This window comes from Oncorhynchus kisutch, linkage group LG28 (genome assembly GCF_002021735.2).
Source record: "Oncorhynchus kisutch isolate 150728-3 linkage group LG28, Okis_V2, whole genome shotgun sequence".
Lineage (NCBI taxonomy): Eukaryota > Metazoa > Chordata > Actinopteri > Salmoniformes > Salmonidae > Oncorhynchus > Oncorhynchus kisutch.
This window is the reverse complement of record NC_034201.2, coordinates 6,994,435-7,021,568: the sequence shown is the minus strand read 5'-3', so window position 1 is coordinate 7,021,568 and position 27,134 is coordinate 6,994,435. Positions and strand designations below refer to the sequence as shown.

Genomic DNA, 27,134 nt, shown 5'->3' with positions numbered 1-27,134 from the left:
ATTTGTAACACTAGGGGACGCTGTTGCTTATCCGAAGGTCCAGGTGACAATCTGCCCATTAGTAGCACAAAAGGTTTATCCTGTGCTAAACATTTAATGATCAAAAGTTAAAATTGATTGCAAACCAAAATTATAACAGAAAAAACACAGAATTACTCCAGAATAACTCTGTGTTCCTTATGCTCAATGTTCAACTTTTGACAAGAGTTTCAGGATGTGGAAAATAGAACTCAACAACAGCAGTAGAAAGGTAAGTCAAAATGTCAAGAACAGTTCTGATTGTTCTACTACCTGCTTGGAGAATAACTGGCTATCAGCCCAGCCAGAGTAGGAATTTGTCATTTATATTCAAGATGTCCTGGGGCAGGGGGGTGTGGTCAGGCCTGTGGGAGTTTAGGAGAGAGGGAGGCGGGGAACAGTGGGAGTTTACTCTGATTTCTCACCTTGTCTACTTCCTGGAATGAGCACCGGCACACAGCTATGCAAACATGAAGAGTCTGGACCTCTTGACACACTGAGTCCGGGGAACTAGCGCTCTCAAGGTAACAAGGTAAGACTTCCACAATGTCAGTTCTTCTCTGCTTGTCTCTCTCCCACTCCCTATATTTCTCCCTTTATAGCTTCTTCTGAAGTATTCTTGTGTAATAGAGAAGAATGTTGGCAGGCTACAGCCTGTACAGTATGGAGAATTGCATTTTCTCAGTGTTTTTATTCCTTTGTTAACACTTGTAGTCTAATAATAGAAATAAAGATGTGTCTGTGAGCAACATGTGACAGGGATTCGTCTTCTGCTTGTGTGAATTATTAACTTTTTGTTTTGGTGAGAACTCAGATATAGCTCAGTGCCAGTGGAGGCTGCTGTGGGGGCAGACGGCTCATAATAATGGCTAGAATGGGAGTCAATGGAATGATATCGAACGTGGTTTCCATGTTTGCCGCATATGACAAATACATTTGATTTGATACCATTCCATTGAATCCATTCTAGCCATTAACATGAGCCGTCCTCCCCTCAGCAGCCTCCACGCACATTTCCATGCGAGTTTTGAACACACCCACAAGGATTCACACTGATAACCATGCAATCATTGTCACAGGGGCAATGGTGTCATTGTCGGAAACCTGTTTTTCCTCTCTCGCTCTCTCTCTCTCTGTACAAAAACATAGATTCTATGGCATTCTCATGCACACACAAAGTGAAACTGTAAAGGGAGGGCGAGGCAACTTGGAAGAAACTGAGTTCCAAAGAATGCAATGATAATGCGCATGCATCCATGCTGCTAATTGGGAAGGCTGCCATGGTCTCCAGGGGCCAAAGCTATGGTGGCTCCATGTCTAAAAAGTGTCAGGGTACATACTAGGGCTGTTGCGGTGACCGTATTACCGCCACACTGGTGGTCATGAGTCATGAAGGCAATTCGTGGTGACCATTAAGTCACTGTAATTGCGCTTTTCCAAGCTCTGATGCTGCTGATGGTCATTCGTAGCATACCGAACTTGCTAACTGCCTGGTACTCAGCACTCTATTGTCCCTCTAATCACTCTGACATCAATGCAAATCTAATCCATGGGCTCATGTTGCACAGCATTTCCATAGGCTATGGAATTGTGTGAGAAAACAAAGTGATGGCCTCTACTAAAAATAGGAGGAGCCCATCAGCTTTCTATAGAATAGGCTTACTGTATTTATTTCTCAACTTTGCTAATATTAAGCACATTGTTTGTCTTTATAACAGGAGTATAGCCTACCTGTCTGCCATGAAAATTAACCACAGGAAAAGCATATTTTTCTAATCCTATTCGCACACCTCATGTAGCCTAGCCCAAAGTGGCCAAATAACTTCTTAAAATGAAGCACGTTAACCGCTTACAAGGGGTTTAGAGCCTAACTGGCATACATAAGCAGCATGTGAGTTTCAGGATTGGGAAATATAATTTTCACCCTAAAAATTCACCTTTATAATAAAAGCATTACATGCATAATCGCATTTGCAGTCACTTTTGATGATGGTGTTTTGGGATAATGGAACATTGGCGCTTATAGCCTACTGCCATGTTTGTATTGTTGCGCTTATAATTTCAAGAAATAGCTTAATGGTTTATCAACATTTGAAGCTAAATGTTTGTTTCTGTTGCGTCGGCCACCTTGCGTAAAAATGTTTATTTTTTTATGCTAGTGGTTGTATTAATTTGGGATTTATTGCACCCCACAACAGTCTCAGACTATGTTTGGAATATTTTTTTCTCGCACAGAATAGAATATGTAAACTTTTGTACTATGGGGGATAGTAGATTGACATAGACTAGTGCTTTTGCTGTTCGTTAGGCATACTCATCTTGTTGGCTGAGGAAATCTTCAATATGCACCTCGGATTTGGATAAGGACGTGCGCAGTTGCGTCCCCAATGTGTCTGTCTTCACTTGTAGCCTGTGAGAAAGACCCGATCATGTGACAGAACCATGTGCGCGAGAGGCGCTTCGAATTGTGCAGCACTGAGGGAGAAAAGTACAATGCAGCACTCCGGGACGCAAAAGGCATGGATTGTTTTAGGGTGCATTATGGCCACAAACGGGATGCCGCTGTGAAATTCAAATTCAAATTGTGAATGAGACTATCAGTGTTTACATCCTGCACAAAAAACAAAGCAGAGTTCATGCCTTTCAAGCAACATTAGAGTCTCACCATGCAGCCTTACAATGTATTAAAAATCAAAACATATAGCCCAACCTTTGTAGAACAACTAAAGTTGCATTAATAATTCTAAATTATGTCACTCCCTGACCTGAGAGAGCTTTTTTTATGTCTCTATTTTGGTTTGGTCAGGGTGTGATTTGGGTGGGCATTATATGTTCTATTTTCTATGTTTTTGTATTTCTTTGTTTTGGCCGGGTATGGTTCTCAATCAGGGACAGCTGTCTATCGTTGTCTCTGATTGGGAATCATACTTAGGCGGCCTTTTTCCCCTGTTGTAGTTGTGGGTAGTTATCTTTGTTAGGGGCAAGATAGCCCCTGTAAGCTTCACAGTCATTTCCCTGTTTTGTTGGTGACATTTTACATAAATTAAAAGAATATGTACGCTCACCATGCTGCACTTTGGTCCACTTCTTACGACGCCTGTTACAAATTAAGTATATAGGAGTATCTATTTATTTGTTAACCGCTCAACACAGAATAGCCACATGTGCACACTCCCTCAAATCGTTTGGAAAATATTAATATTTTATTCAGCTTCGTTCAATTGTGTTCTTCGTACTATAATATAAAATAATGCCACGGAATTATAAGCAAATCTTGTCTGTTAAACTAACAAGTGTACCCCACAGCCATAAGGCACAGCCACATAAGGACCTAACATAAGGACAACTCAGAGTATGCTATTCTTTTCTTCTGAAATAGACAACATTTTCTTCATATCATGCTGCTTTAGACCTCTCTAAAATAAATAATGGATTTATTGTGAAGGTGTAGGCTATATTACATGGATTTATTAGACTTTTTAACATGCAGATGTTGCAAAGGTCGTCATCAGTGGCTTGTAGGCCCTGTGTGGAAGCCAGGCGATGCTAAATGTGTTTATGTTAATTAACGGTCAATTACCGTGAGACCGACAGTTGTTTGCTTGACAATCCCCGGCTGACAAAATTTAGTGACCGCCACACCCCTAGCCTGGCGTACCAATTTGTGTCAAGAACTGCAACGCTGCTGGGTTTTCACGCTCAACAGTTTCCTGTGTGTATCAAAAATTGTCCACCACCCAAAGGACATCCAGCCAACTTAACACAACTGTAGGAAGCATTTGAGTCAACATGAGCCAGCATCCCTGTGGAACACTTTTGACGCCTTGTAGAGTACATGCCCTGGTGAATTGAGGCTTTTCTGAGGGAAAAGGGGGGGAATTCTTAATGTTTTGTACACTCAGTGTATCTGTCTGTGCTAAATTTGGTGTGTTTATCTGAAAATAGGCCTTCTGAACTGAACTGTGGCCATTCTGTAAGATGGCTGCCACGGCCCCTCGGGCCAAATCTGTGGTTGGTCTATATCTAAATCTTTTCGGGGTACATCAATCTACCTCTGTGCCACATTTAGTGTGTTTATCTCAAACAAGGCCTTCAGAATTGTAACATTGTATTACCAACAGTGGCCATTGTGTAAGGTGCCACAGCCCCCAGGGGCAAAATATGTGGTGGAGACAAATTTAGAGCCTTCATCTTAAAATAATTATAAAATAATGGTACTATTGGCAGCCATTTTCATAGATAGCTGCCACGGCCCCCAGGGGCCATAAATGTGGTACCTACATATTTAAATATTTTCAGGGTACATACATCTACCTCTGTGCCAAACTTGGTTTGTATAAAAAAAGGTCTTCAAAACTGGGGGTCCAAATCCGTGGTGGCTCCATATCTAAATATATTTTATTTATTCAGTGGAGCCCAATTGAAACCTCTCATTCACATTCGTGCCCTGTGAACAAACAACTCACAACATGATGAATCAATAAAGCAGCCAAAAAGTAACTATAAGACACAGCAGATACAGACACACCACATCTCAACAACACTAATAAACCACCACAATCAACCAAAACATTTGCAGGTGTCAGTAAATTCATCCCTCATCAGCATTCTAAACTGCTCTATTTGCACCAGGGATTGAAGATTTAATGAGGTTTCTAAATTATTCCAAACATGGGGGCGTTAAAACTAAAGGGTACCTAGGTTGGTAGAGACCTCAAGAGTTAAAAGGAATTTAACCTAGGCAAGTCATTTAAGAACAAATTATTATTTACAAGGATGGCCTGCCGGGGAACAGGGGCAGAATGCCGGGGCGGCAGGGTAGCCTAGTGGTTAGAGCTAGGAACCGGAAGGTTGCAAGTTCAAACCCCTGAGCTGACATGGTACAAATCTGTCGTTCTGCCCCTGAACAGGCAGTTAACCCACTGTTCATAGGCCGTCATTGAAAATAAGAATTTGTTCTTAACTGACTTGCCTAGTTAAATAAAGGGTAAAAAAATAAAAGGGGCAGAATGACAGATTTTTACCATGTCAGCTCAGGGATTTGATCTAGCAACCTTTCGGCTACTGGCCCAACACCCTAACCACTAGGCTACCTGCCTCCCCTGTGAATGGGTTTGGTGTCCCGTATTTTTATACTTTAACAGGGAAGTGAGATATGTTGGAAGCTTGTGCAAAAGGGCTTTGTAAACAAAAAGGAAGAAATTGGGTGCTCTATGGGAATTAAGAGAGGTCTAGCTCTGTGACAAATTTGGTGCCTTCTTCTCAAAACAGTCCTCCTGAATTGTAAAATAATATTATTGCCTGCGGTCTTTTTGAAAAATGTCTGCCATACCCCCAAGGGCCAAATCTCGGGTGGCTTCATATCTAAATCTTTTCAGGGAGCATACATCTGTGCCAAATGTAGTATTTTTTTTATCACAAAATGCATGATTGTTTCAGATTTTTCCGCTTAGCCCCCCCATGATAGGCCACTGTTATCCTTCAAGTGTCTTGCCATCATTGCGTTCTGACCAACTCCAGAGGCAAACACCCAAACCACAGCCACATAGAAGTTGATTGACACTCAAAGCTGTCAATCAAGCCATTAACCCATAAGTGCCTACTAAACCCATGTTACATCCTACACTGCGCTGTGCTGTGCTCTGTCCTATGCCGTGTGAATCCTTGTCTTAATTAAACCCAACTCAACGGTAATCCACCTGTCTTTCATCTGTGCCTTGATCAGCAAACCCATTAAGCAATCCCAAACCTAAGAATATACAGTCCACCAAGTCAATTTACATTTACATTTGAGTAATTTAGCAGAAACTCTTATCCAGAACAACTTACAGTGCATTCATCTTAAAACAGCTAGGTGGTAACAACCACAAATCTCAGTCATAGTAAGTACATTTTTCAGTCCTCCATTACAGTTGACACTTTTATGTAAAAGAGCATACATGACTGTTCCAGCAGGCACAAATCCTCTCAAAGGCTCTTAATTTAGTATTTTTAACTGCCTGCTGATGGGCCATCAACAGGTTTCCCATTGTATCCAAACTGATTAGGAAGGTCAGGCCTCCAGAACATTTGATACCTGGCCCAAAGGGCAATTAGTAAAGAGTTGTCTAAACCTCACAAGCTGTGGATGTGAAATCTATACAGTTGTAATGTTATTCATTCAAACCGATGTGATCAAGAAAATTCAACGGATATATAGATTTACCTTATCATTGCCCATCACTAACACCTATCATTATTTATAAAAAGGGTTAAATGTGGGATGAGTCTGAAAGAATGCCTTTCTTCTCTTCAGTCATTTTGTTGTAACAACGAGAAAAGCCACACACTGATGGTGATCACACGCTACAGAAGACAAACAAGTAAATGACCTAGTGCTAATCTGTAGTCAATTTACATGACCAGAGTACTGATTTGCTAATATCCATGACCTTTTCTGATGACAGGGTGACTTTCCAAATAGTGGATACTTCTCATTTCTCCAGTTCCAATGAAAAACAGCTCACTTGCATTAGAGAACTCCCCCATCTTGAAATCTGCATACACTATTAGGAAAAAAAAAATGCTATCTAGAACCTAAAAAGGTTATTCCGCTGTCCACATAGGAGAACCCTTTGAATAACCCTTCTCCCTGGAAGCAAAAATAATTTACTTATGGGGACAGCTAAAAAAAACATTTTGGAACCATATTTTCTAAGAGCTTACTCTATGAGTTCAGACATGCCCTTATGCACCTAGTACTGCATTGACGCAGTGAAAGGAATGCATCATATCATGTCCAGTAGTACACAAACACACCATAGTCACCCAATGGGAACACAGAGAGGGACAGAGATATTCAGCTCAGTTAACTGGTCGCCGAGCATAACCCTCATGTCAATGTACAATCAAGTAGTGTTGCTTTAAAATAGTTGGAGAAAGAGATTCACCCTGTTTTTGTAACATTTTGTAACCACTAACCATTGTAACAATAGTCTTATAACTGGCTCATTGCAGGTCTGAAGGATGTCCTTTTGGTGGTGCCTGGCACTGCTGCTGGGATCTGTTGCAATATACAGCGGTATGGTGAACTTACACACACACACACACACTTTAACTGCGTAAAACCTAGGGTGGGGACATCAAATAATACTCCCCCAGCTGTTGGAAGATCTTTTGGAAACTTTAAGACATCATTAAAATAGGTTGTTTAGCCAGAGTGGTTTTTGGTGGTGGTCATACGCACAGTGAAACCAGTCACTGACAGGAAATACTACTTCTGGAACTTCCCATTCAACAATGACCGTGATTTTCCTTTCTGACTCTTTTTCTCTCTCTCTCTCTTTCCCTTTGACTTACTCCGTCTTCAGCCCATGAATGTGATGTGTTCACTGATCTGGACCTCCATCACTCTATCATCGGGACCAGCCTGTATGTGAAGCTGTTGCTGTACACCAGAGCTAATCTTATCTGTGGTCAGGAGCTGTCCCACCACAACCTGTCAGCCCAGCCCCTGTTCAACGTCACCAAACCCACCACCTTTATCGTTCATGGCTACCGTCCTACGGGCTCTCCGCCCATCTGGATCCATGACATCACACAGCAGCTGCTGGCCCGCGGAGACATGAACGTCCTGTTGGTGGACTGGAACCGCGGAGCTACCAATGTCAACTACCTGAAAGTTGTGACCTACACACACGATACAGCAGACAATCTCACTGCCTTCATCAGAAATATGCAGGTAAGAGTGGGTGCTTAGTCTGAATACTGTATCTCACATACTTATTTAGGGCCATACTTAGGGCCACATGTATTATGTATGTAATAACAGCTTAATATTTATTTAGCCTATTTTTGTCTGTTTCAGGAGAATGGTGCCTCTCTTAGTTCCATCCATATGATTGGAATCAGTCTTGGAGCTCACATCTCAGGCTTTGTTGGAGCCAAATTCAATGGAAAAGTTGGGAGGATCACAGGTTAGAATCAGTGGAATAGATTTTCTGCTCATTCTTCCCCGCTTTTATTATAAATAGTGCAAGCTAACACATTTATCCTACAAATGTACTGATCTGATGTGGACCTGATCAGCTCTAGATCCAGCGGGGCCTATGTTCACTGGGAACCCCCCAGAGGACCGTCTGGACCCCACAGATGCACAGTTTGTGGACGTGGTGCACACAGACATGGACGGTATGTATGGGTCTCTGCTTGCATGTTTGGCGATTCCAAGGGAATCGGCTATTATTGTGTTTTCTGTTGTGTATCTTCATGTGTTAATTTTGTATTACCAGCATTTGGGTTCAGGAAGCCTTTGGGCCACATTGATTTCTATCCTAACGGTGGAGCCGACCAGCCTGGCTGTCCAAAGACCATCTTCTCAGGTAAGTCTCTTGGTAAGACAGGCATAACAATCAAACTGGTTAGCCAGAGAGATCATTCAAAAATCCCATTTGCACAAGATGTCGTCCTTCAAATGAGACGTAGGACATGTGTATCACATAGTTCATTCCTGTGATGGTAAACATATAAATTATGTCCTCTCCCCTTCCTACTCTCCAAGGGTCCAGCTATTTTAAGTGTGACCACCAGAGATCAGTGTTCCTCTATCTGGGCTCCATTAACCGGACCTGTAACATCAGGGCCTTCCCATGCTCTTCCTACACCGAATTCCTGGACGGACGCTGCATGGACTGTGATCAATTCAAACCTGCCGGATGCCCAGTCTTTGGTTGTTACTCTCTTACTCCCATTAGATTCATGAGTTTCTCCATTAGATTCATGAGTTTCTCCATTAGATTCAAGCTTTTCTAATCGCACGTAATCACAAAAAGTTTGCCAAATTACCAACATCAGTGCCTTGATTAAGCTAACGTACATTCCTGAATCACACACAGTTCTTTCAGGTGAAGGCCAATCCATCTTTGGAAGACAGTGTCCCTTCACATTGACATAACATGGCTGTTTTATCTGTTGTTCCAGGATATGATAGCATTGAGTGGAAGGATACTCTTGTGCCTCTGAATCAAACCAGGGCTTTCTTCACCACCAATAAACAGACTCCATTCTGCAGTAAGTGGACAATCATTGGCTTACATACCCATTTGACCTCTACAAAGAGAGACTTTCTGGGAATATTGCTTTGGTCCGTCTTTTTTATCTTCTAACCACTTATTTTCAATGATCAGGCGAAATGTACAAGATTAACTAGATTGGAAACGTAATGAGATCTCTAGTAGGCCATTGGTCGGAGGAAATTACACTTCTCTCTCTCTAAGGGACAAACTACAGGGTGGATGTTGTAACATGGAACCACGATACTCGCTGGGGCTACATCACCATCAAACTACACAATGGTGCTGAGGTGACAGAGGCAACAATAAACCAGTAAGTTACAATTTTCTCACCGTATCATTCTCAAAACTACACATATACACACTCTTGGGGGGAAGTGATTAACATTTCATTCTCTCTTCATCTTCAGTAAAGCATCCAAGTTTGAGAAGTACTCAGAGACCAGATTATTGGCCCAGTTTGATAAGGACATACAGAAGGTCTACAAGATCTCAATCAAATTCTCTACAGGGAAAGCATTACAGCCTAAACTCAAACTACGAGTGCTCCGCATCCGTCTCACACACCTGGAGCGTAAAGACAGGTCAGTGTTAGTTTGTACCCTCTTTCATCTAGGGCTTCTCTCACGTGTCACTTATTTACTGTAAGTACTATACCTTCAAAGTACTTATACCCCTTGACTTATTCCACATTTTGTGTTACAGCCTGAATTCAAAACTGGATAAAAAAAATAAAAAAATCTCTCTCTCTCAGTGAAAACATGTTTTTAGAAATGTTTGCAAATGTAATGAAAATGGAAGGAATGTAATTTATGTACATAACGATTTAACACCTCTGAGTCAATACTTTGTAGAAGCATCCATTCTGTTTGCTTTTTTATCCTGAAAAACTCCCGCGTTCTTAATGCTTACAAGCATGCTCATTGGGCTCCCGAGTGGTGCAGCGGTCTAAGGCACTGCATCTCAGTGCAAGAGGCGCCACTACAGTCCCTGGTTTGAATCCAGGCTGTATCACATCCGGCCAAGATTGGGAGTCCCATAGGGCGGCACACAATTGGCCCAGTGTCATCCGGTTTTGGCCAGGGTAGGTCGTCATTGTAAATAAGAATTTGTTCTTAAATGACTTGCCTAGTTAAATAAAGGATATATACCCTGCTCAAAAAATAAAGGGAACACTAAAATAACACATCCTAGATAATTAATTTCACATAATTGAATGTGCTGACAACAAAATCACACAAACATTATCAATGGAAATCAAATTTATCAACCCATGGAGATCTGGATTTGGAGTCACACTCAAAATTAAAGTGGAAAACCACACTACAGGCTGATCCAACTTTGATGTAATGTCCTTAAAACAAGTCAAAATGAGGCTCAGTAGTGTGTGTGGCCTCCACGTGCCTGTATAACCTCCCTACACCGCCTGGGCATGCTCCTGATGAGGTGGCGGATGGTCTCCTGAGGGATCTCCTCCCAGACCTGGACTAAAGCATCCGCCAACTCCTGGACAGTCTGTTGGTGGATGGAGCTAGACATGATGTCCCAGATGTGCTCAATTGGATTCAGGTCTGGGGAACGGGCGGGCCAGTCCATAGCATCAATGCCTTCCTCTTGCAGGAACTGCTGACATACTCCAGCCACATGAGGTCTAGCCTTGTCTTGCATTAGGAGGAACCCAGGGCCAATCCAGCATATGGTCACACAAGGGGTCTGAGGATCTCATCTCGGTACCTCTGGCGAGCACGTGGAGGGCTGTGCGGCCCCCCAAAGAAATGCCACCCCACACTGACCCACCACCAAACCGGTCATGCTGGAGGATGTTGCAGGCAGCAGAACGTTCTCCACGCCGTCTCCAGACTCTGTCAAGTATGTCACTTGCTCAGTGTGAACCTGCTTTCATCTGTGAAGAGCACAGGGTGCCAGTGGCAAATTTGCCAATCTTGGTGTTCTCTGGCAAATGCCAAACGTCCTGCACGGTGTTGGGCTGTAAGCACAACCCCCACCTGTGGATGTCGGGCCCTCATACCACCCTCATGGAGTCTGTTTCTGACCGTTTGAGCAGACACATGCACATTTGTGGCCTGCTGGAGATCCTTTTACAGGGCTCTGGCAGTGCTCCTCCTGCTCCTCCTTGCACAAAGGCGGAGGTAGCGGTTCTGCTGCTGGGTTGTTGCCCTCCTACAGCCTCCTCCATGTCTCCTGATGTACTGGCCTGTCTTCTGGTAGCGCCTCCATGCTCTGGACACTACGCTGACAGACACAGCAAACCTTCTTGCCACAGCTCGCATTGATGTGCCATCCTGGATGAGCTGCACTACCTGAGTCACTTGTGTGGGTTGTAGACTCTGTCTCATGCTACCACTAGAGTGAAAGCACCGCCAGCATTCAAAAGTGACCAAAATATCAGCCAGGAAGCATAGGAACTGAGAAGTGGTCTGTGGTCACCACCTGCAGAACCACTCCTTTATTGGGGGTATCTTGCTAATTGCCTATAATTTCCACCTGTTGTCTATTCCATGTGCACAACAGCATGTGAAATTTGTCAATCAGTGTTGCTTCCTAAGTGGGCAATTTGATTTCACAGATGTGTGATTGACTTGGAGTTACATTGTGTTTAAGTGTTCCCTTTATTTTTTTGAGCAGTGTGTATATATATATAATGCAGCCAGCACTATACTTGAAAATATGGAGTGGTACTCAGTAATATGTTGCATTGGATTTGCCCCAAACATAACACCTTGTATTCAAAAACAAGTTAATTGCTTTGCCACTTTTTTGCAGCATTACTTTAGTGCCTTGTTGCAAACAGGATGCATGTTTTGGGATATTTTTATTCTGTAGAGGCTTCCTTCTTCACTCTGTCAATTAGGTTAGTGTTGTGGAGTAACTACAATGTTGATACATTAAACTTTAAAGTCACCATTGGCCCTGAGCGATTTCTTTCCTCACTGGCTGTCTGTGTAGTGACACATTTTGGATGGTGTAATTAACTTAATTCTCAAATGGATATTCAATATGTGCTTTATTTTTACCCATCTAGCAATAGGTTCCCATTCTTTGGAAGGCATTGGAAAACCTCCCTAGTCTTGTGGTTGAATCTGTTTTTAAATGCACTGCTCGACTGAGGGACCTTACAGATAATTGGATGTGTGGGGTACAGAGATGAAGTAGTCCTTCAAAAATCATGTTAAACACCATTATTGCACACAGTCCAAACTTTTTCCTAAACATTGGGGTTGAATACTAATTTTTTTATAAAAAAGGTTCAAAATTATACTTTGACATTATAGGGTACTGTGTGTAGGCCAGTTACAACAAATCTCAATGTAATCCATTTAAAATTCAGGCTGTAACACGTGGGAAAAAAGTCGAGGAGTGTATACTTTGAAGGCACTGGTACATGTGTCATCTCCAGACTTTTGCCCATTGTGACTTTTAGTGTCAAGTCATTGTTTCCTTGTGTAATTTTGCATGAATGTCACCTATCATCAAACCTCTTACTTTTACTGTCACACACACAGGCCTCTCTGCCGCTATGACGTCATCCTGGAGGAGAACAAAGAGTTGTCCTTCAGACCCATCCCCTGTGAGGAATCCAACTTCTGAGACAATAGCAGATCTACGATGTACAGAATCAGCAGCGGCCATATGATGGCTCTCTGGATAAATCGTGTGAGGCGGTTGACCCAGATAGCTACTCACTGTCAACTCCTTGTATTCAGTGGCTTAAGTCTAGTAGGAGTCCAGAGCATTTTATATAAGTGCGAGTGTGATGATTTGTATTTATTACAAGACTATTGAAAAGTACTATGATTGTGTCTATCACTGTGTGGAATGATATCTGTAGAGGAACCATACTATAAACCACAATATTTTAGGAATGTCAATCAATTGTAAAAAAAAATAAAAAAAATAAAAAAAATGGAATGAGCCACATCAATAGAAATTAAAATGTACTTTAAACCACTGTAGACTTAGAACATGATTGTTTTAATTTTTATTTAAAAAGTAAAATAAGCAAATATAAAAAGGTCTGTACAAGATGCTCATGAGTTAACTTCTCAACATTCACTATATAGTTTGTTGAGTTTCATAAATCATTGATAATTCATTTTGTGGGCCTTGGAGGGTGGTGAGGCTTCTTTTCAATCACCTGTCCAACGGATCACAACAAACTGGTCAAACAATTGATAGTCTTTAAACCAAAACAGAGGCTGAGACAGATTACCGCCTGTTCAAACTTTGTTGGGGATGTCATGCTGTTTGAGCCCGACAGCTCATTTGGACTTGTGCTTCTTCATCTGTGCCACCTCCATCTGAAACAAGAACACACACATGAGACCTTGAGGTAACATCAATTGGACAACAACAGAGCTCGTCTTAAGTCAGGAAAGGTTGGTCATCAAATGTATCTAGAATACAATGCCTGCACATTGTATTAGGTGCTATCTAGAACCTAAAATGGTTATTTGGCTGTCCCCATAGGAGACCCCTTTGAAAAACTACTTTTGGTTCCAGGTAGAACCCTTGGGTTCTATATAGAACTCTTTTCACAGATTTCTACATGGAACCCAGAAAGAGTTATGGCAACGGACAAAGAACCCTTATTTTCCCCTAATAGTGTCAGTAAACATCTAATCTCTGTTAGAGTATATCTCCAATAGAGTGATATTTTCAGTACTTGGATCATATGTAGATGTCTGACAGACACACAGTACCTGTACTGACAAACGAATCCTTTTCTCCTCATCCAACTCATTCATCAGCAGTTGAATCTCTTTGCTATCAGAGAAGAGAAATCCTAAATCAGAGGCACACTTGGAAAACACAATACAAGACATACTGTAGTTACACGCAAAAATAAAACAAAGACTTACTTGTGCTGGCTCTTCATCATTTCTACCTCGTCCCTCAGGTCCCGGAGCTCTGTCTGCAGCTGTTCTAGGGTCAGTGGGCCCTGGGCACTTGGCTCCCTCCTGGGATTGGGGTTAGAGGTGAGGTGAGGGGGCAGGGTCACACGCAGGATAGCAGAGAGAGCCCCAGGGAGGAGGGTGGAGAAGGGGTGGGGAACATTGGCACCAGTGGATGATGAAGAGAGCCTTGTGTGCCTTGGAGGGCGGTGAGGCTTCTTTTCAATCACCTGTCCACCAACGCATCATAACAGCACAAACAATTGATAGTCTTTAAACCAACGCAACAGAGGCTGAATAAGCAACTGTATATTCCACATCGTCATTGGGCAGCAAGCATAGTAAGGTGAAAATGGACTTACAGGTAAAACAGGGGTGTTTATAGGTGCTGTCTGGGTGCTGATGTGTGATATGACAGAGGAGAGGTCCAGCTCCTCTTGCGCCTCTCCCTCCTGTGTAGGGGCCACCTGTACGTCTTCCTGTAAGTCAGGGTTAGACTGAGCAGCCTGAGAGGACAACAGCAAACAGAGAAAGAAACATGAGTATTGATAGGAGACGAGGACTTCATTTTTAAAATAACATATCCTGTTATGCGTACAGGTAGTTATTGTAATTGTGTCCCTACAGAATATTGAACACTTCAGTCCCTTTATGAATACTTACTAGCACATGTCAAATGTACATGTGTGCATGCATGCACGCTTGGGTTGTCTGCCAGCTTAAAATGTTAAATTTAACTCAAGGACAAAACGGGACACAAACAGATCTGTGAGTAGTTGACAAGCTCCTCAGAGACTCAACAACCCTATCACAATGCTGCACTACTCTACAATAATAACCGTATCAGATATCGGTGTTCAGAAATATACTGACCAATGACAGAATCTGTGACTGAAACCTATCGTCTTCCACGTGTGTTGCCAATTGATTCAGCGTCTCAGTGACCGAAACGACAGCATCAAAATCTTCAATGTCTTAGGGAGAAAAAAACAAACCAAGACGGCATTAGACAGTTTATTTGATTTAAAGGCTCAATTGGTGGGGGTCATTGAAATAAAATAACAGAGTACCATAGAAACACGGTGTCAGGCATTCTTCAATTCTTGAGCCACTAAAACATTAAAACGAGTTTAAAAAAAAGGAACGTAAGAGAAGATTGGAGAATGGTTGATTGGCTTACCCGCGGTGAGGGCAGAGCTATAGTTGCCCATGGTGACAGAAGAACGCCAAGGTGATATGTAGAGTAACAGAATGAAAGAGAGAAAAGAGCTCCAGAAGCTAAGAATTTCTATCTAAAAATGACAGAGTGGAGTGAATAAAGTCAGTGGAGTCTGGTATTTCTCCAAGCACACGTGTCAATCAGAACATGCACGCGTTCAAGCCTATTTTGGAAAGCATCACAATGTACACTTGTCAGATACCAAGAGGATAAGTAAATGCATGAATCATTCTTGCTCAATAAAATAAAACGAGGCTGCCAACGGTAAGGGACAACTGTTGTTTCAAATGTAACAATCGTAGATACTGTGCACACTGAAAAATCTAAATGAAGAATCAGTGCAAAACATTAGCAGTAACCGTTTGCTACAGAAAAAAAGACACCAATCCATTGACAAGATCATATCTTAGTAGGTGTTCAAGATAAGATTTATATTGTACATGCTCACCTTGTTCGGCCAGTGTTCCTATCGCAATCCAGCTCCACTGGTGGTAACTCTACACCATTCACCGGTTCCATTGTAACCCAAAAGCACGTTAGTGTGATGAGAGGAGGGATTGCCGGGGCTAAGTTTAGCACAGAATAGTGGAGCACCCAGACATGCTCACTACCAGTAACATTGGGTCCGTCCCTGAGGATGACAGAACTACTGATTGCCGAGCTAAATATTTGGGAGCATTTAAAGGGACAGACTACAGGGCATTTGACACTCACGCAATTATCCAGTATCTTCAGAGTCAGTTCCACAATTTGAGTTTGAATGGGAAAGGTCAAGCGGAATCGTCATTGTAGTTTGAATCAGGAATATGAAGCGCTACTAGTTTATCATTACATTTTTGGGGGGAAATTATATTATTCAGAGATTAGAAGATATAAATGGAATTCCTGTCTGCCAAAATGTGTGAAACGTTGATTCAAATAATCGAAGCTTGATGAGTTTGAATCAGCTGTGTAGTGCTTTTGACCCTGATCTTTAATTGTAAAAAATTTAAAACTTGAACAAAGTCTCTTTCTATGAGTAGTTGTATTTTTTGGGGAGTATACAATATAGCTCAGTATCTGTCTTATTTATTTTATAGTCTTTTTTTGCTCCTTTATCAAGAATGGCAATAATTATGGACCTGACTGTATAAGCTCATTGTGTACTTTTGTCTCCTTTATATATGGTTCTTTCTCACTCTCTTAATCTTACACCAGTTATTCCCCCAGGGCTTCCTTTAGCTGTCAAGCCTTTGTGACAGTTCTGGAATCCCCTCCATTTAAGGTGACAGCTGTAACCAATCACAGGAAAGGACATGGCTAGCCTACACTGAAGTGGTAACAGCTCGTCTGACTGGTGATCTCCAAGGAATGCAAATGGCACACCCAACAGAACAGTTCTCTCCACCTCTAAGACTAGAGCAAACTTTCTTTCTGACCCCCCCCCCCTTCTTTCATTGTGGATTTTTTTGTCTTTCACATCAATGTTTTACATCGTGCTTTATCTTCTTCAGATTGTTCCCCTAACTATTTTCTATTCAACAGTGTTACAGGAGTAGGGTGAAGCTAATTTGGCAGAGATTAAATGATCTACTCGGCCATAACACAAGCTAAAGTATCATCTCATACAAAACTAAATCATACAAGCCCCATATAATTTTCAGCAAGACTCAATTTACATACAAACCAGCTACACTATTACATCCATAAATGAGAATCAGTCTAGAATTTCCCAGCTATAGTCTGTCCACCGCTTATTCATTTTTTGTTTTAAACTCCTTTTGCAGTAAAGGGACAGTGTTGATCAAGCCTCTGTAGTTCACATGAACCTCAATACGATGAATTGGGTCACTTCAGTTCAAAAGGAATTTTAGTCAATGCGAAATGCTAACTAGATCTCCCCAGTCCCATGGAAGGTACATCCCAAAAAGGTCCTACGGGGCCTCCTTCGGCACAAGAGAAACCTCCACACAAGGCATGTCCAGCCAATGATTTGAAATACCTTAAAACAAAATGTTCAAAATGAGCAGGACATGCAAGGGGTATCAGTAGTTTTTAACAGGTTGAGAATTATAAAAACACACTTTTGACAGAGCATCATATTCAACAGCCCCTGTGGAATAGTCTTTAAGGCCACTTTACAGCAAAAACACAAACAAATCTAAGCACCGGGGGAAAAAAGTGATGCTGGAAAATATAAAAAGAAAAGTCTCCATTACCTCATTTACATGTTATGAGAGCTGTAACACAGTTGTGAAATCACAAAACCATGTCCATAATAACTAGTCAGGAAGAATAGAAACAGATGGCCTATTCTCTATATTTAAAACAGATCTTATGTTATAAAAATACACATTTTATGTCTGGTTTTTCTGATGGGCACAGGGACAGTTCCATCTGGGAGCCATCTCCAAGACAACGAGGCAGCCCAAAGCACAAGGCCAGGGCGTGTAACCCCAATCTGTGCAGTCAGTCCCTCTAGTTTGATCACCAGCGGCGGTAATTCGACCCTCTGTTGGGAGGTACACGTTGACGCATTGTCGGCATGTTGCGGTATTTTGACAGGATGCTCTGGCTCTTCCTGAACACTGGCCTCTGAGAGAAGGGACGTGGCACAAAGCCTCCCTATAAAAAGGAGGAAGAAAGTATTTCAGCCAGACTAGTCAGAAATGCAGTCTTGCAGTGACATACAGCTTAATCCACCTGACACCACCATCTATATTTTCAAAAAGGTCAAGGAGGCCCACAACACAGTCAGTGGGCTAAGAGAAGTCACTGACCAAAAGTTATAAGAGCTGTTTAAAAAAAGAGTAAAAAAGAAGCTTCATACCATGAGTGGCTTCCTAAAGGGACCGGGCAGTTCAGGGCCTGGCTTTCTCTGGGGAGGAGGACCTGGTTTATGATTTGGGCTGCTGGGACGGAAGCTGGGTCTCTGTGGGACATAAGAGTAAAGCATGAGAATATATGGTGGATTGGAGTTGATCAAGAAATGGAATTGCTCGCTGAGGTTTCCAAAACTATGGGAGGCAACATTCAAGGTATTGGCATCCCTTGACAGCGTACACTCATTACAGTAAGCATGTTAAGCACTCAACACTAAAGATATGAACATTCAGTTTTCTAAGAGCCCAGTCAAAACCAGGACGTGCTCCTCACCTGCGGTGATCTTGGATTCCTGAAGGGTTTTTCAGGTGTGTGGTTCTCCTGTGGCATGTCCGTTTGCCTAAAATGTGAAACAAGACAAAGTGAATTATCTGGCTAAATAATCCTGACTGAAACTAGTTATTGCTGTGTGAAGCCACTGTTATGCATCATACCATGTAACCCATAACCACAAAGACTTTGCACCACAAAATGGTTCCAGTTATATTCCATTCATAACAATATATTCACTTTACATCAACTCTTTTACAATAATCCTCACCAAGTTTCTTATATTTAAATTGGCGGATTTACCTTTCTGCATATCTCCAGTCTCTTGGAGAAGGGGAAGGACTGGAGTCATGAATTTGAGAGAAGCGTTCATTCAGCGTAAGTTGTTCATCTGAATTGTAATAGGGCTCTGAAAAGTCAGGCGAGAGTGAGTAAGAGAAGTCGCATTCTCACAATGATTCATGAATTATCTTAATTCGCCAAAGAGACGTCACATTCCTGTCGAGGGGCATCAAACAAACTGTTAGCCAACATGACTAAACAAAATGTCACAGTTCCCTTACCGGTCTTGTTCTTTGGTGGTCTACTTCTATCCCTTGGGGGGCTGTCCTTTGAGCTGGAGTTTGTCCCCGGCGCTTGCCACTGGGACACGACGACTAGGTCACGAGCCAACCGTCGGTCTATAGAGGAAGAGCTGGAGAGAGACCAGCCGAGGTAGAGGATGACAAGAGATGAGCATCCTATTCAGTGAAGCCTGAGAGGCAAAGGTTTGGTAGGCAGTCAAGCAGAACATTATTACTAGAAGCCTGCACCGTAAGGGAAGATTCCGTCAGTCTAAGTAATGCCCTGAAAAGTTGAAATGGTGTCGTTCTGTAGAACAAAAAATGTAACACGCTAAAACAGACTAGAACAGATATTGGGGGACATGGAATGACAGGAAGTTACATGGCGGATGAAGGGAGTTAACGGGCAGGCGGCTAAAGATTCATATATAAAATCACTGAGTGGAATAATGGTCATAATAAAAGCTGATCGTCACTCGGGTACTTACAAAGAGCATGTAATGTCCATGGTTTCCTAACGCTGTTTTTCCAATGAACCCTTCACTGTGTGAAAACTGACGTGTATGAAATGGACAAGTGATGCTGATGGTTTTGATGACCCGGTCTCTTGGGGTCCACATTTTTTAACTTGAAGTGAAGCTCAAAGGCTGTCAATCCTCTCCAGTTCAAACGAGCCATTCGTCTATGATCGGTGATCTTCAGTTGATCCTTACTTCTCTTCGTTAAGTTCAGTCTCACTTCCCAAATCGCAACTCTCCTGCAACCATTGGACATTCAATTTCAAAAGGGTATGTTATTGTGATCTTGCTCTCCTGTCTGGTACAAGCAGTGTGATCAATTCAAATCGAGATCGTCCGTCTTCGGTCAAAATTCACCAGTACGCTTCAATAAACAAGCAATCTACAGAGCACGGTGTTTAGGAGCTTGCACTTTGTAGGAATGGATTCCATTGTTTACACGTAGACATCCAATTGTACTTGTAATCCCACCATTGCTGTGATGAGATTCTGTGTACTGTACAAAACACTGCACATGTTCTGCATAGATGCAGATTTTATATATTCTTTCATGCAGAGAAAGTCCACTGTTCACCTGCTTAGCCAGATAAGGTTCCGTGTGATGTTAATGTACCAAGGTGTGGTCCATTATCGCTTCATTTGTTTCTTGTAGGTCTATTGGACATTTAATGAGTAATGATTCTAAAATCACTTTTTAAGTAGTGAGTCAACTGCATGGCTGCATTCTGTCTCTAAGAAATACAAGTAGTATTGTATGCATCCATGTATTACCAGAGCATAAAAGGGGCCAACAGTTCAGGAACAGCAGCACACGTTCACTTCATCTTTGGACCATTGAGTAAATATTGATATGAAGATTCCTCAGAGGCAGTGTCCTCTCCTCTTGATGCTGTACAGCCTCAGAGCTTCTGCCGCATGTTGTCAGTGGCAGTGTACTATCCCCAAAAGTCCTCTGGATAGCATCTTCAAGGAAGCTGCTGCATATTCCAATGCCATTTGAATGTTATTCCTCAAACTGACTTCCTGCGAGCCAAATATCCCCATGTCAACTGGCAGATTGTGTTACCCGAATTAGTATTACAGCTGTCCGTTTCAGAGTCTCCTCCTACATAGGTCACTGCTCATCCAGGATAAGAAAAGCATCTCCTTTCCTACGAGTCATGTTGGTGTGCAACTACTGTGGCATTTCAGCAGATTTAAGGATATGGTTTTGTCCACAGTCCTCTTGTTCTGTCTGGGGGGGGGGGGGCTTGCTGCGTGCATACGTTTTTTCAACTCTTCCACTTGGTCAGAGAGGGACAGCACCACTAGCTTCAGACCCCAATAGCATCAGAGGAACAGACCTCCCATCAACACGTATGGATATGGCTTTTCTAGCATCTTTCAATCTGACATTAATGAACAGGCTGATATTAATTCAACTTTGAATGTCTGGCACCCAGAAGAAAAAAAGGGGGAAAAAACACGTGAATTATTCTGTTCACTGCCAGAGGACTTTGGACATTTGATTTCAAAGCGTAACGGATTCAGGACATCGCCGTAACTCCATTTCCTCCAAACATCATCACGCCCCAGCTCCCAGAGTGAGAAGGAAGATACCGTACCTGTGTGTGCTCAAGGCGCGCTGAGAGTCCACATGTTCCTTGTGTGACTCAGAGTTCCTGGAAGACTTGGCAGGTGACTGATGAGTTATGGGCCTCTTCCTCAGCGGCCCAGCCTTTGCTTGGAAACGCTCCTGCCGAAGAGCGAACTTGGATCGTGCATTTGCTCTGGATGCATGCGGACCTTCCTCTTCCTGGTTCTCGATATCTGCTCCTCTGGGTCGAAGTGGAGGTGCTTTAAGCCGCATCACAGACTCCGCTCTAATTTGACGCCCCTTCATCAAGCGACTCTTGTCCACGAGAGACAAGGGACGGCCGCCAAATCCCCTAGAGAAGGTTTGTGGGATCTCTCTCCGAGGGCACTTTGGATGACCACGCTCCAGACCAAGGCCTGGTCCGCACTCCTGGAAATTCCGCTTGCGAGGTTGTCCACTTGGTCTTCCCTGCGGGCTGTTCTGGTAGAAAGAAGATGAAACGCCTTTCCATGCGGGGGATCTGTGGGGAGGGTGGTGAGAGCTGCCTTCCTGTGCCCACTCAGCGCTGCGGCGTCCGCTGCCCTCCCTCTCCCTTCCCACCACTCCATGCTGTTGCCTGGGATCTCGCTCAGCAGACCACCTGCACATCCATCACAAACAATACAACAAATGATTACATTGGAAGATCCATTATCAGGGGACGCAGGAAAAGGAGGTTTAGCGTTTCTTTATGGTGCCCCTTCACCTTAATGCCATGATACAGGTAGGCGTAAAACCTTCAGTGAGCATATACAAAAACTCTTTCCAGTGGCAGGCGACCAGCGCATTAACACCAGATCACCGCATTTTACAGTTTATTAGCATTGTAACACTGAACGATAATTTTGACCTCTGTGGTGTAGAGGACTATGTGAGTTTACACTTTCTTTCCATTTATTTTACCCAGCCCATACTGCCTCTTCACTCCTGTATCTCTCTGGATATGGGCCTCTGCCATGAAACTCCTGTGGCTTTTTCTGGGTGGTGCCAGAAGGTCCACGTTCACTATTGTGTGGGTGGGGAAAGGGCCCTGGCCCATTCCAGCGCTTCCCCCCGCGACCTGGGCGCTCAAACAACCTCTTCCCGGGGCTATGGTGTGGCCGGGCACCCCAGCTCCTATCCTCTTCATGGGAAGGACCTGGGTGCTTGTGGGGGCCCATGAAGGAACTGTGGGGGGATGGTGAGGGTGGCAGCCTCCTGTCAGGGCGTTGGCTATGGTAATGGTGTGGTGAGGGGGATCTGTGACCTGGGTGTTGTCCATGGATAGGTGCTCCCCTCTGGCCCTGGTGCCATTGTGCAGGACTGTGTGGGGAGGACCTATGCTGGGCTTGGGGAGGACAGTTTGGCCTGGATGGGGGTGCCCTCCTGTGGCCATGATGGGGGTCCGATTGAGAGGGGCATGTGTTGAAGGAATCCTGGTTTTGGGACCTCCACTGATTGAATTGTCGCTCCCGCCGTTCTCCCATCAGTGTGGGACTTTTGGCAAAGTGAGCGTGTCCTCTGCCTCTGGAATTTCTCCAGCTTGGAGGGGCCTTTCCTGGGTGGCCCTGGAATCCTCTCTGACTCCCGAGATGAGGGCTGTAATGCTCTTCGTGTGGCGTGTTGTTGTAGCCACCCGAGTAGGACCTGTTGAATAACAAAAAAGTCTTAAGAATCCATCCACACAATTCATATTATTTTATCATTAACCATGTCTACACTTAAAATAGTGTTACTTAACCTTCTCATACATGACTTCCAAATATCTCTAACGGTCGCCCCAGCGTGAGTTGTTTTGTGCACGTGATGTCAGAATGCACTCACTGTTCCAAAATGTGATTATTACGCAACAGGACAGTTAACACGCGCTGCCTGCAAGTTATCTATATGCTATTATTTTCAAAGAAGTTGTATTTTTTAAGTTTGAATTGAGGCGTGTTCCCGCCTCATTGATTCACATAGGAGTAGCCTATTTCAGGGCTGCGGACAATTTACATTTGAGGATTGATCGCGCCGGAAAAACTTCTCTCTTCGAGGAGAGCCCACGCACTTCAATATGTTTGCGCCGATCAAGTAACGTGAACTCACGTAAACTCGTACATCGCCTTGGTCTGTACAATTGCCCTTATTTTAGCACCCCCAAAATGTAATACTTCCAGATCAACTGTAATGTCAATACCATTGTAAAGCACAATTTCTCCCCTTTCCAACAGAATCAATTACATGACCTAAACACTGCCTGTTTCTGCATAATTCAAGCAGGCAATGAGCCCCGTCGGGTCTTTTTAAAAAGGGCGGGTGGGGAAGCGAAATGCGACATGCGTGATAGTGAGACGGAGAGATTTTGTGTGGGAAAATTGCTTTTTCCCCCACTCGATCTGTCCAACGTATCACCTCTAAAATGTAAATAAAACACTATAAAAAGTTTATATAATGTGACATGCCATACCTATTTGAAGGTTTGTGTCGAATTTGAGTCTGGTTTTTAGGGCGTTGCTAAAGTGATCTTAGAAGTAAACAGCAGCTTTGAGAATGATGATCGCTTGCAGTGATGACGCAAGAAATGACTAGGTATCTCTCTTACCCCCGTCACTGTCCATTTCTTGTTTTTAAAGTATGAGGGAAATGCTACACCTGGTGGAGAGAGAGATTGTAAGACAGAATTAGTTGCTTTATGTGTGCTGTACGTTACGACATGACATGTCCCGATGTAACGGAGGGTCCATTTTTTCAACTTTTCTCCAATACTATAGAGCCATTAGCATGTTGATCAACGCTTGAATAGAAAACTAGTTCACACCCCCGATTTTCAAGTCAACACAGTCGCTACAGTCCCATTAGTTTTCTTTGTAGCCTCGTTTGAATGTTGCGGTTGCCCACATTTGTACGGAATGGGGTGAGTTTGCATTATGGAGATACTTGCACAAAATTGAACATTTTCTGGCTGATGCTCACATTGCCTTGTTTTCCATACAAAGAAAAACTTTGGACATCAGCAAGTTCCTTATTTTCTGTATATTGTGTTGTCGTTTCTACTGTAAGTGCATACATTGTGCACCAAACATCCATAGTGTATTTACAGTTTTATTCACATTTAAGTACTGGTGAAAACCTGAGAAAAATCCATCCAGGAAGTGGCATTTTTTTTATGTTTGTAGTTTTCTATTGAATGCCATTACAGTATCCATTGACTTAGGACTCAAATTGCACTTCCTATGGCTTCCACTAGATGTCAAGTCGTTAGAATTTATGTCAGGCTTGTATTCTGAAAAATTAGGGAGTATGACCTCTCTGAATGAGTGGACACTATAGTGTCCCAGAGCTTTTTCATGCGCCCGACCGAGAGCGCACCTTTCTTGTTTACAACGATATTGTCCGGCTGAAATATTGATTATTATGACTAAAAACAACCTAAGGATTGATTATAAACATCGTTTGACATGTTTCTACAAACTTTACGGGTACTATTTGGATTCTTTGTCTGCCTGTTGTGACCGCATTTGAGCCTGTGGATTACTGAACAAAACGGAGGTTTTTGGATAGAAACATGGACTTTATCAAACAAAACTAACATTTATTGAGTAAATGTGAGTCTTGTGAGTGCAACCATATGAAGATCATCAAAGGTAAGTGATTCATCTTATCACTATTTCTGACTTGTGTAACTCCTCTACTTGGCTGGTTACTGTTTGAAATTATTTGTCTGCTGGGCGCTGTTCTCAAATAATTGCATGGTATGCTTTCGCTGTAAAGCCTTTTTGAAATCTGACACCGTGGTTGGATTAACAAGAAGTTAATCTTTAAACCCATGTATAACACTTGTAGGTTTTATGAATTTTTATAATGAGCATTTCTGTTTTTGAATTTGGCGCTCTGCAATTTCAGTGGATGTTGGCCAGGTGGGACACTAGCATCCCACGTACCCTAGTGAGGTTAACCGACTTGCCTAGTTAAATACAGGTACAATAAAAAATAAAATAAAAAGTTTGTCAGCCGATAGTTATAAAAATTTGACCGCTTGTGTTATGTCAATCTTTCCTCAGTTAGCACTAGGACAAATGCAGCCTACATTTTCTGGTTTGGATGATTGTGTTATGCTGCAGCTACTTCTGTGAATGTCTGAACATTGCATCCAAAAATAAACTGGTCCCATTCTGGACATAACTTTGTAGGGACTGTGTTTGTGAAAAATGTCTATGAAAAAAGTGTGGCCAGCTCAAATGCCGATTGATGCGTCAATTGAAACTGGACGTTCTAAATAACTGTTCTAACCCTAACGGTTTGAGCGTAAACAGCAGGGACCAATGTGGAATGATCACACCCGTTTGTTGTTGTTGTTACGTAACCTTGTTTGTTGCAATAAGTAATATTCTGCAAATACCTGGGCTTGAACCGAGGAGGTCCAGAGTGATGTCTGACCATCTTTGGCATATACGGAATAATCTGTAGAAAAGAAACATACTTGCATTGACAGAAGTGACAGCGAGTTTTAAACAATAAAGCCTAGCAAGCGGACTTGGTAAACTACAGGTAGCTAACGTTAACCAATGTACAGATTTAGTTACTACCAACACAGTTTTTAACCCCAGAGACGTAACATGGCAAGACTTCCAGGAACCCTTGCGAAGACGACCAGGGTTTGATTTTGACGGCCTGCACATGCGCAGTTCGGCGTGAGAAGACCTTTAGACCAAATTGCGTTTTCTGCGCTTAGCCAGCCAACGTCGCCACGACACCTACAAGCGTGATCGGAGGCTTTTATTGGAGAAGCAGTTTCTACTGATCTTCATACTCTACTGTCTTTGCTACGAACTACACCATCGAAGAAATAAGTAGCTCGCTAAATTAACAAGCTAAAGCACATCGACATATGCAGCCATTTTAAAAAGGCAAACATGTTAGGAAGTAGTTGCTTGTTAGGTACATGGGTTTGTCAGAACAATGCGACTAACTTAGTTGTAACAGTTACTATAAAAAGTAACTAGTTGCTAGCAGTGCAGCCTAACTGTGGGGAAATGTGGGATAACGTTGACTAAACGCAGCGTGCCAAACAACCTCGACTAGCTAGCTAAAAAGTTGTTCGCATTGGCAAGATATCACGGGTTACCTATAAATATTTTAAACGATATAACTAGACAAGTCTCGCCAACCGCAAGTCGATCGCGCTTGTTAGCAAACATTAGTTAGCATCTAGCTAAATAACCAACATGGTGCAGTTGAAATCATTTGGTTATTCGTACACTAAACTGGCTAGTCTAACGTAACGGTGTAGCTATTGTTGGCTAGCTAACGCGTTAAGCTCCCCAAATCTGTGCTGATGTTAGCTATGCCGCTTAGAAAGGTGAACTATTCTTGGATACATCCACATACGACGAGTTGTTTTTAAATGGGACATTACAAATTATCAAATTAATAACTTACCTTTAAGTTTGTGTTGAAATAGCGTTACTTTCAATCGCCTTCGTTCTGCAGTCCGATACAGGGAGGGCTAAGATTTTCTAAACCAAAGATAGACCAACTAAAGTAAATATAGACCACAGCCTTTCGTTTCAAAGGGAACAAATGACCCAAAGTGGGCAGAACAAGCATCTGGCGTCATTGGCATATTTCCGTTAAGGAACGCCTACTTTGTGAAGTGCGCGTGTGCAATACCTCCAAACAACGCGATTTTTAAACAACTTTTGCAAAGGGTAAAATCTACAAACCGTAGTCCACTCTGTTCATAATATACTAGTTTTGGGAACATAAAACTGTATTGAGATCAAATGTTTCAGCAATGAGAGCATTTACAGAATCTATTTCCATCTTCTCGTACTGCCCGCCTGTGGGGCTTCCTCTCACTACCATATTTGGTAGTGAGTGGAAACGCCTAGCGGATGCTTCACATTTTAACATCCAGTGAAATATCTGTCTCATTGTTCTATCTATGGGGAGGGTGTGCTGCTGCAAACACTTAAACTGTCGCTCGGAGCCGTCTTCTTCTATGGTATTATGGCGGTCCCGTGCCACCACCTTCTTCTTTTGGGGATTTAGTTGGGGGATCGCGTCCAACTTTTAGGTGCATACACCACCACCTACTGTACTGGTGTGTGAGGCCATTCACATTATATTATTAGATACAACAATA

The 27,134-nt window shown here is 42.7% G+C and overlaps 2 protein-coding genes across 9 annotated transcripts; one reads left to right on the top strand and one right to left on the bottom strand.

The window, feature by feature from the left end:
* The first annotated feature begins 367 nt into the window (after nt 1-367).
* On the top strand, nt 368-13,092 carry lipia (lipase, member Ia). Of its 3 annotated transcripts, XM_020464873.2 has the most exons (12): nt 440-550; nt 6,314-6,380; nt 7,015-7,078; nt 7,368-7,738; nt 7,865-7,973; nt 8,086-8,187; nt 8,289-8,378; nt 8,558-8,725; nt 8,977-9,066; nt 9,273-9,381; nt 9,479-9,652; nt 12,593-13,092. In XM_020464873.2, exons 3-12 carry the CDS (start codon nt 7,024-7,026, stop codon nt 12,675-12,677), a joined length of 1,353 nt encoding a protein of 450 aa, XP_020320462.1. In that variant the 5' UTR covers nt 440-550; nt 6,314-6,380; nt 7,015-7,023; the 3' UTR covers nt 12,678-13,092. The 3 variants fall into 3 exon arrangements, with proteins under 3 accessions (XP_020320461.1, XP_020320462.1, XP_020320464.1); XM_020464872.2 differs by lacking the exon at nt 6,314-6,380 and having other exon boundaries at nt 368-550; XM_020464875.2 differs by lacking the exon at nt 6,314-6,380 and having other exon boundaries at nt 480-542.
* Nucleotides 13,056-26,645, bottom strand: si:dkey-71d15.2 (SH3 domain-containing kinase-binding protein 1). Of its 6 annotated transcripts, none has more exons than XM_031807613.1 (14): nt 26,429-26,645; nt 25,389-25,450; nt 19,384-22,654; nt 18,896-19,026; nt 18,636-18,741; nt 18,336-18,402; nt 18,010-18,111; nt 15,649-17,804; nt 15,162-15,178; nt 14,855-14,955; nt 14,344-14,487; nt 13,949-14,211; nt 13,790-13,853; nt 13,056-13,387 (listed from the first exon to the last, which is right to left on the bottom strand). In XM_031807613.1, the coding sequence occupies exons 8-14, from the start codon at nt 15,717-15,719 to the stop codon at nt 13,349-13,351; spliced, it is 699 nt and encodes a 232-aa protein (XP_031663473.1). In that variant the 5' UTR covers nt 15,720-17,804; nt 18,010-18,111; nt 18,336-18,402; nt 18,636-18,741; nt 18,896-19,026; nt 19,384-22,654; nt 25,389-25,450; nt 26,429-26,645; the 3' UTR covers nt 13,056-13,348. The 6 variants fall into 6 exon arrangements, with proteins under 6 accessions (XP_031663473.1, XP_031663474.1, XP_031663472.1 ...); XM_031807614.1 differs by adding an exon at nt 23,592-23,641 and having other exon boundaries at nt 18,896-22,654; nt 26,429-26,576; XM_031807612.1 differs by having other exon boundaries at nt 21,018-22,654; nt 26,429-26,576.
* Between the last annotated feature and the right edge of the window lie 489 nt (nt 26,646-27,134).

Bases quoted from the DNA above. Each gene is read 5' to 3' on its own strand.
- lipia (XM_020464872.2), top strand. From the start codon at position 7,024: ATGTCCTTTTGGTGGTGCCTGGCACTGCTGCTGGGATCTGTTGCAATA. The intron at 8,726-8,976 runs GTTGTTACTCTC...CTGTTGTTCCAG, and splicing joins TGCCGGATGCCCAGTCTTTG to GATATGATAGCATTGAGTGG. The intron at 9,382-9,478 runs GTAAGTTACAAT...CTTCATCTTCAG, and splicing joins ACAGAGGCAACAATAAACCA to TAAAGCATCCAAGTTTGAGA.
- si:dkey-71d15.2 (XM_020464870.2), bottom strand. From the start codon at position 25,438: ATGCCAAAGATGGTCAGACATCACTCTGGACCTCCTCGGTTCAAGCCC. The intron at 21,630-21,931 runs GTAAAATAAATG...ATGGATGTGCAG, and splicing joins GAAGAGGCAGTATGGGCTGG to GTGGTCTGCTGAGCGAGATC. The intron at 18,742-18,895 runs GTAAGGGAACTG...CTGACTTTTCAG, and splicing joins ACCACCAAAGAACAAGACCG to AGCCCTATTACAATTCAGAT.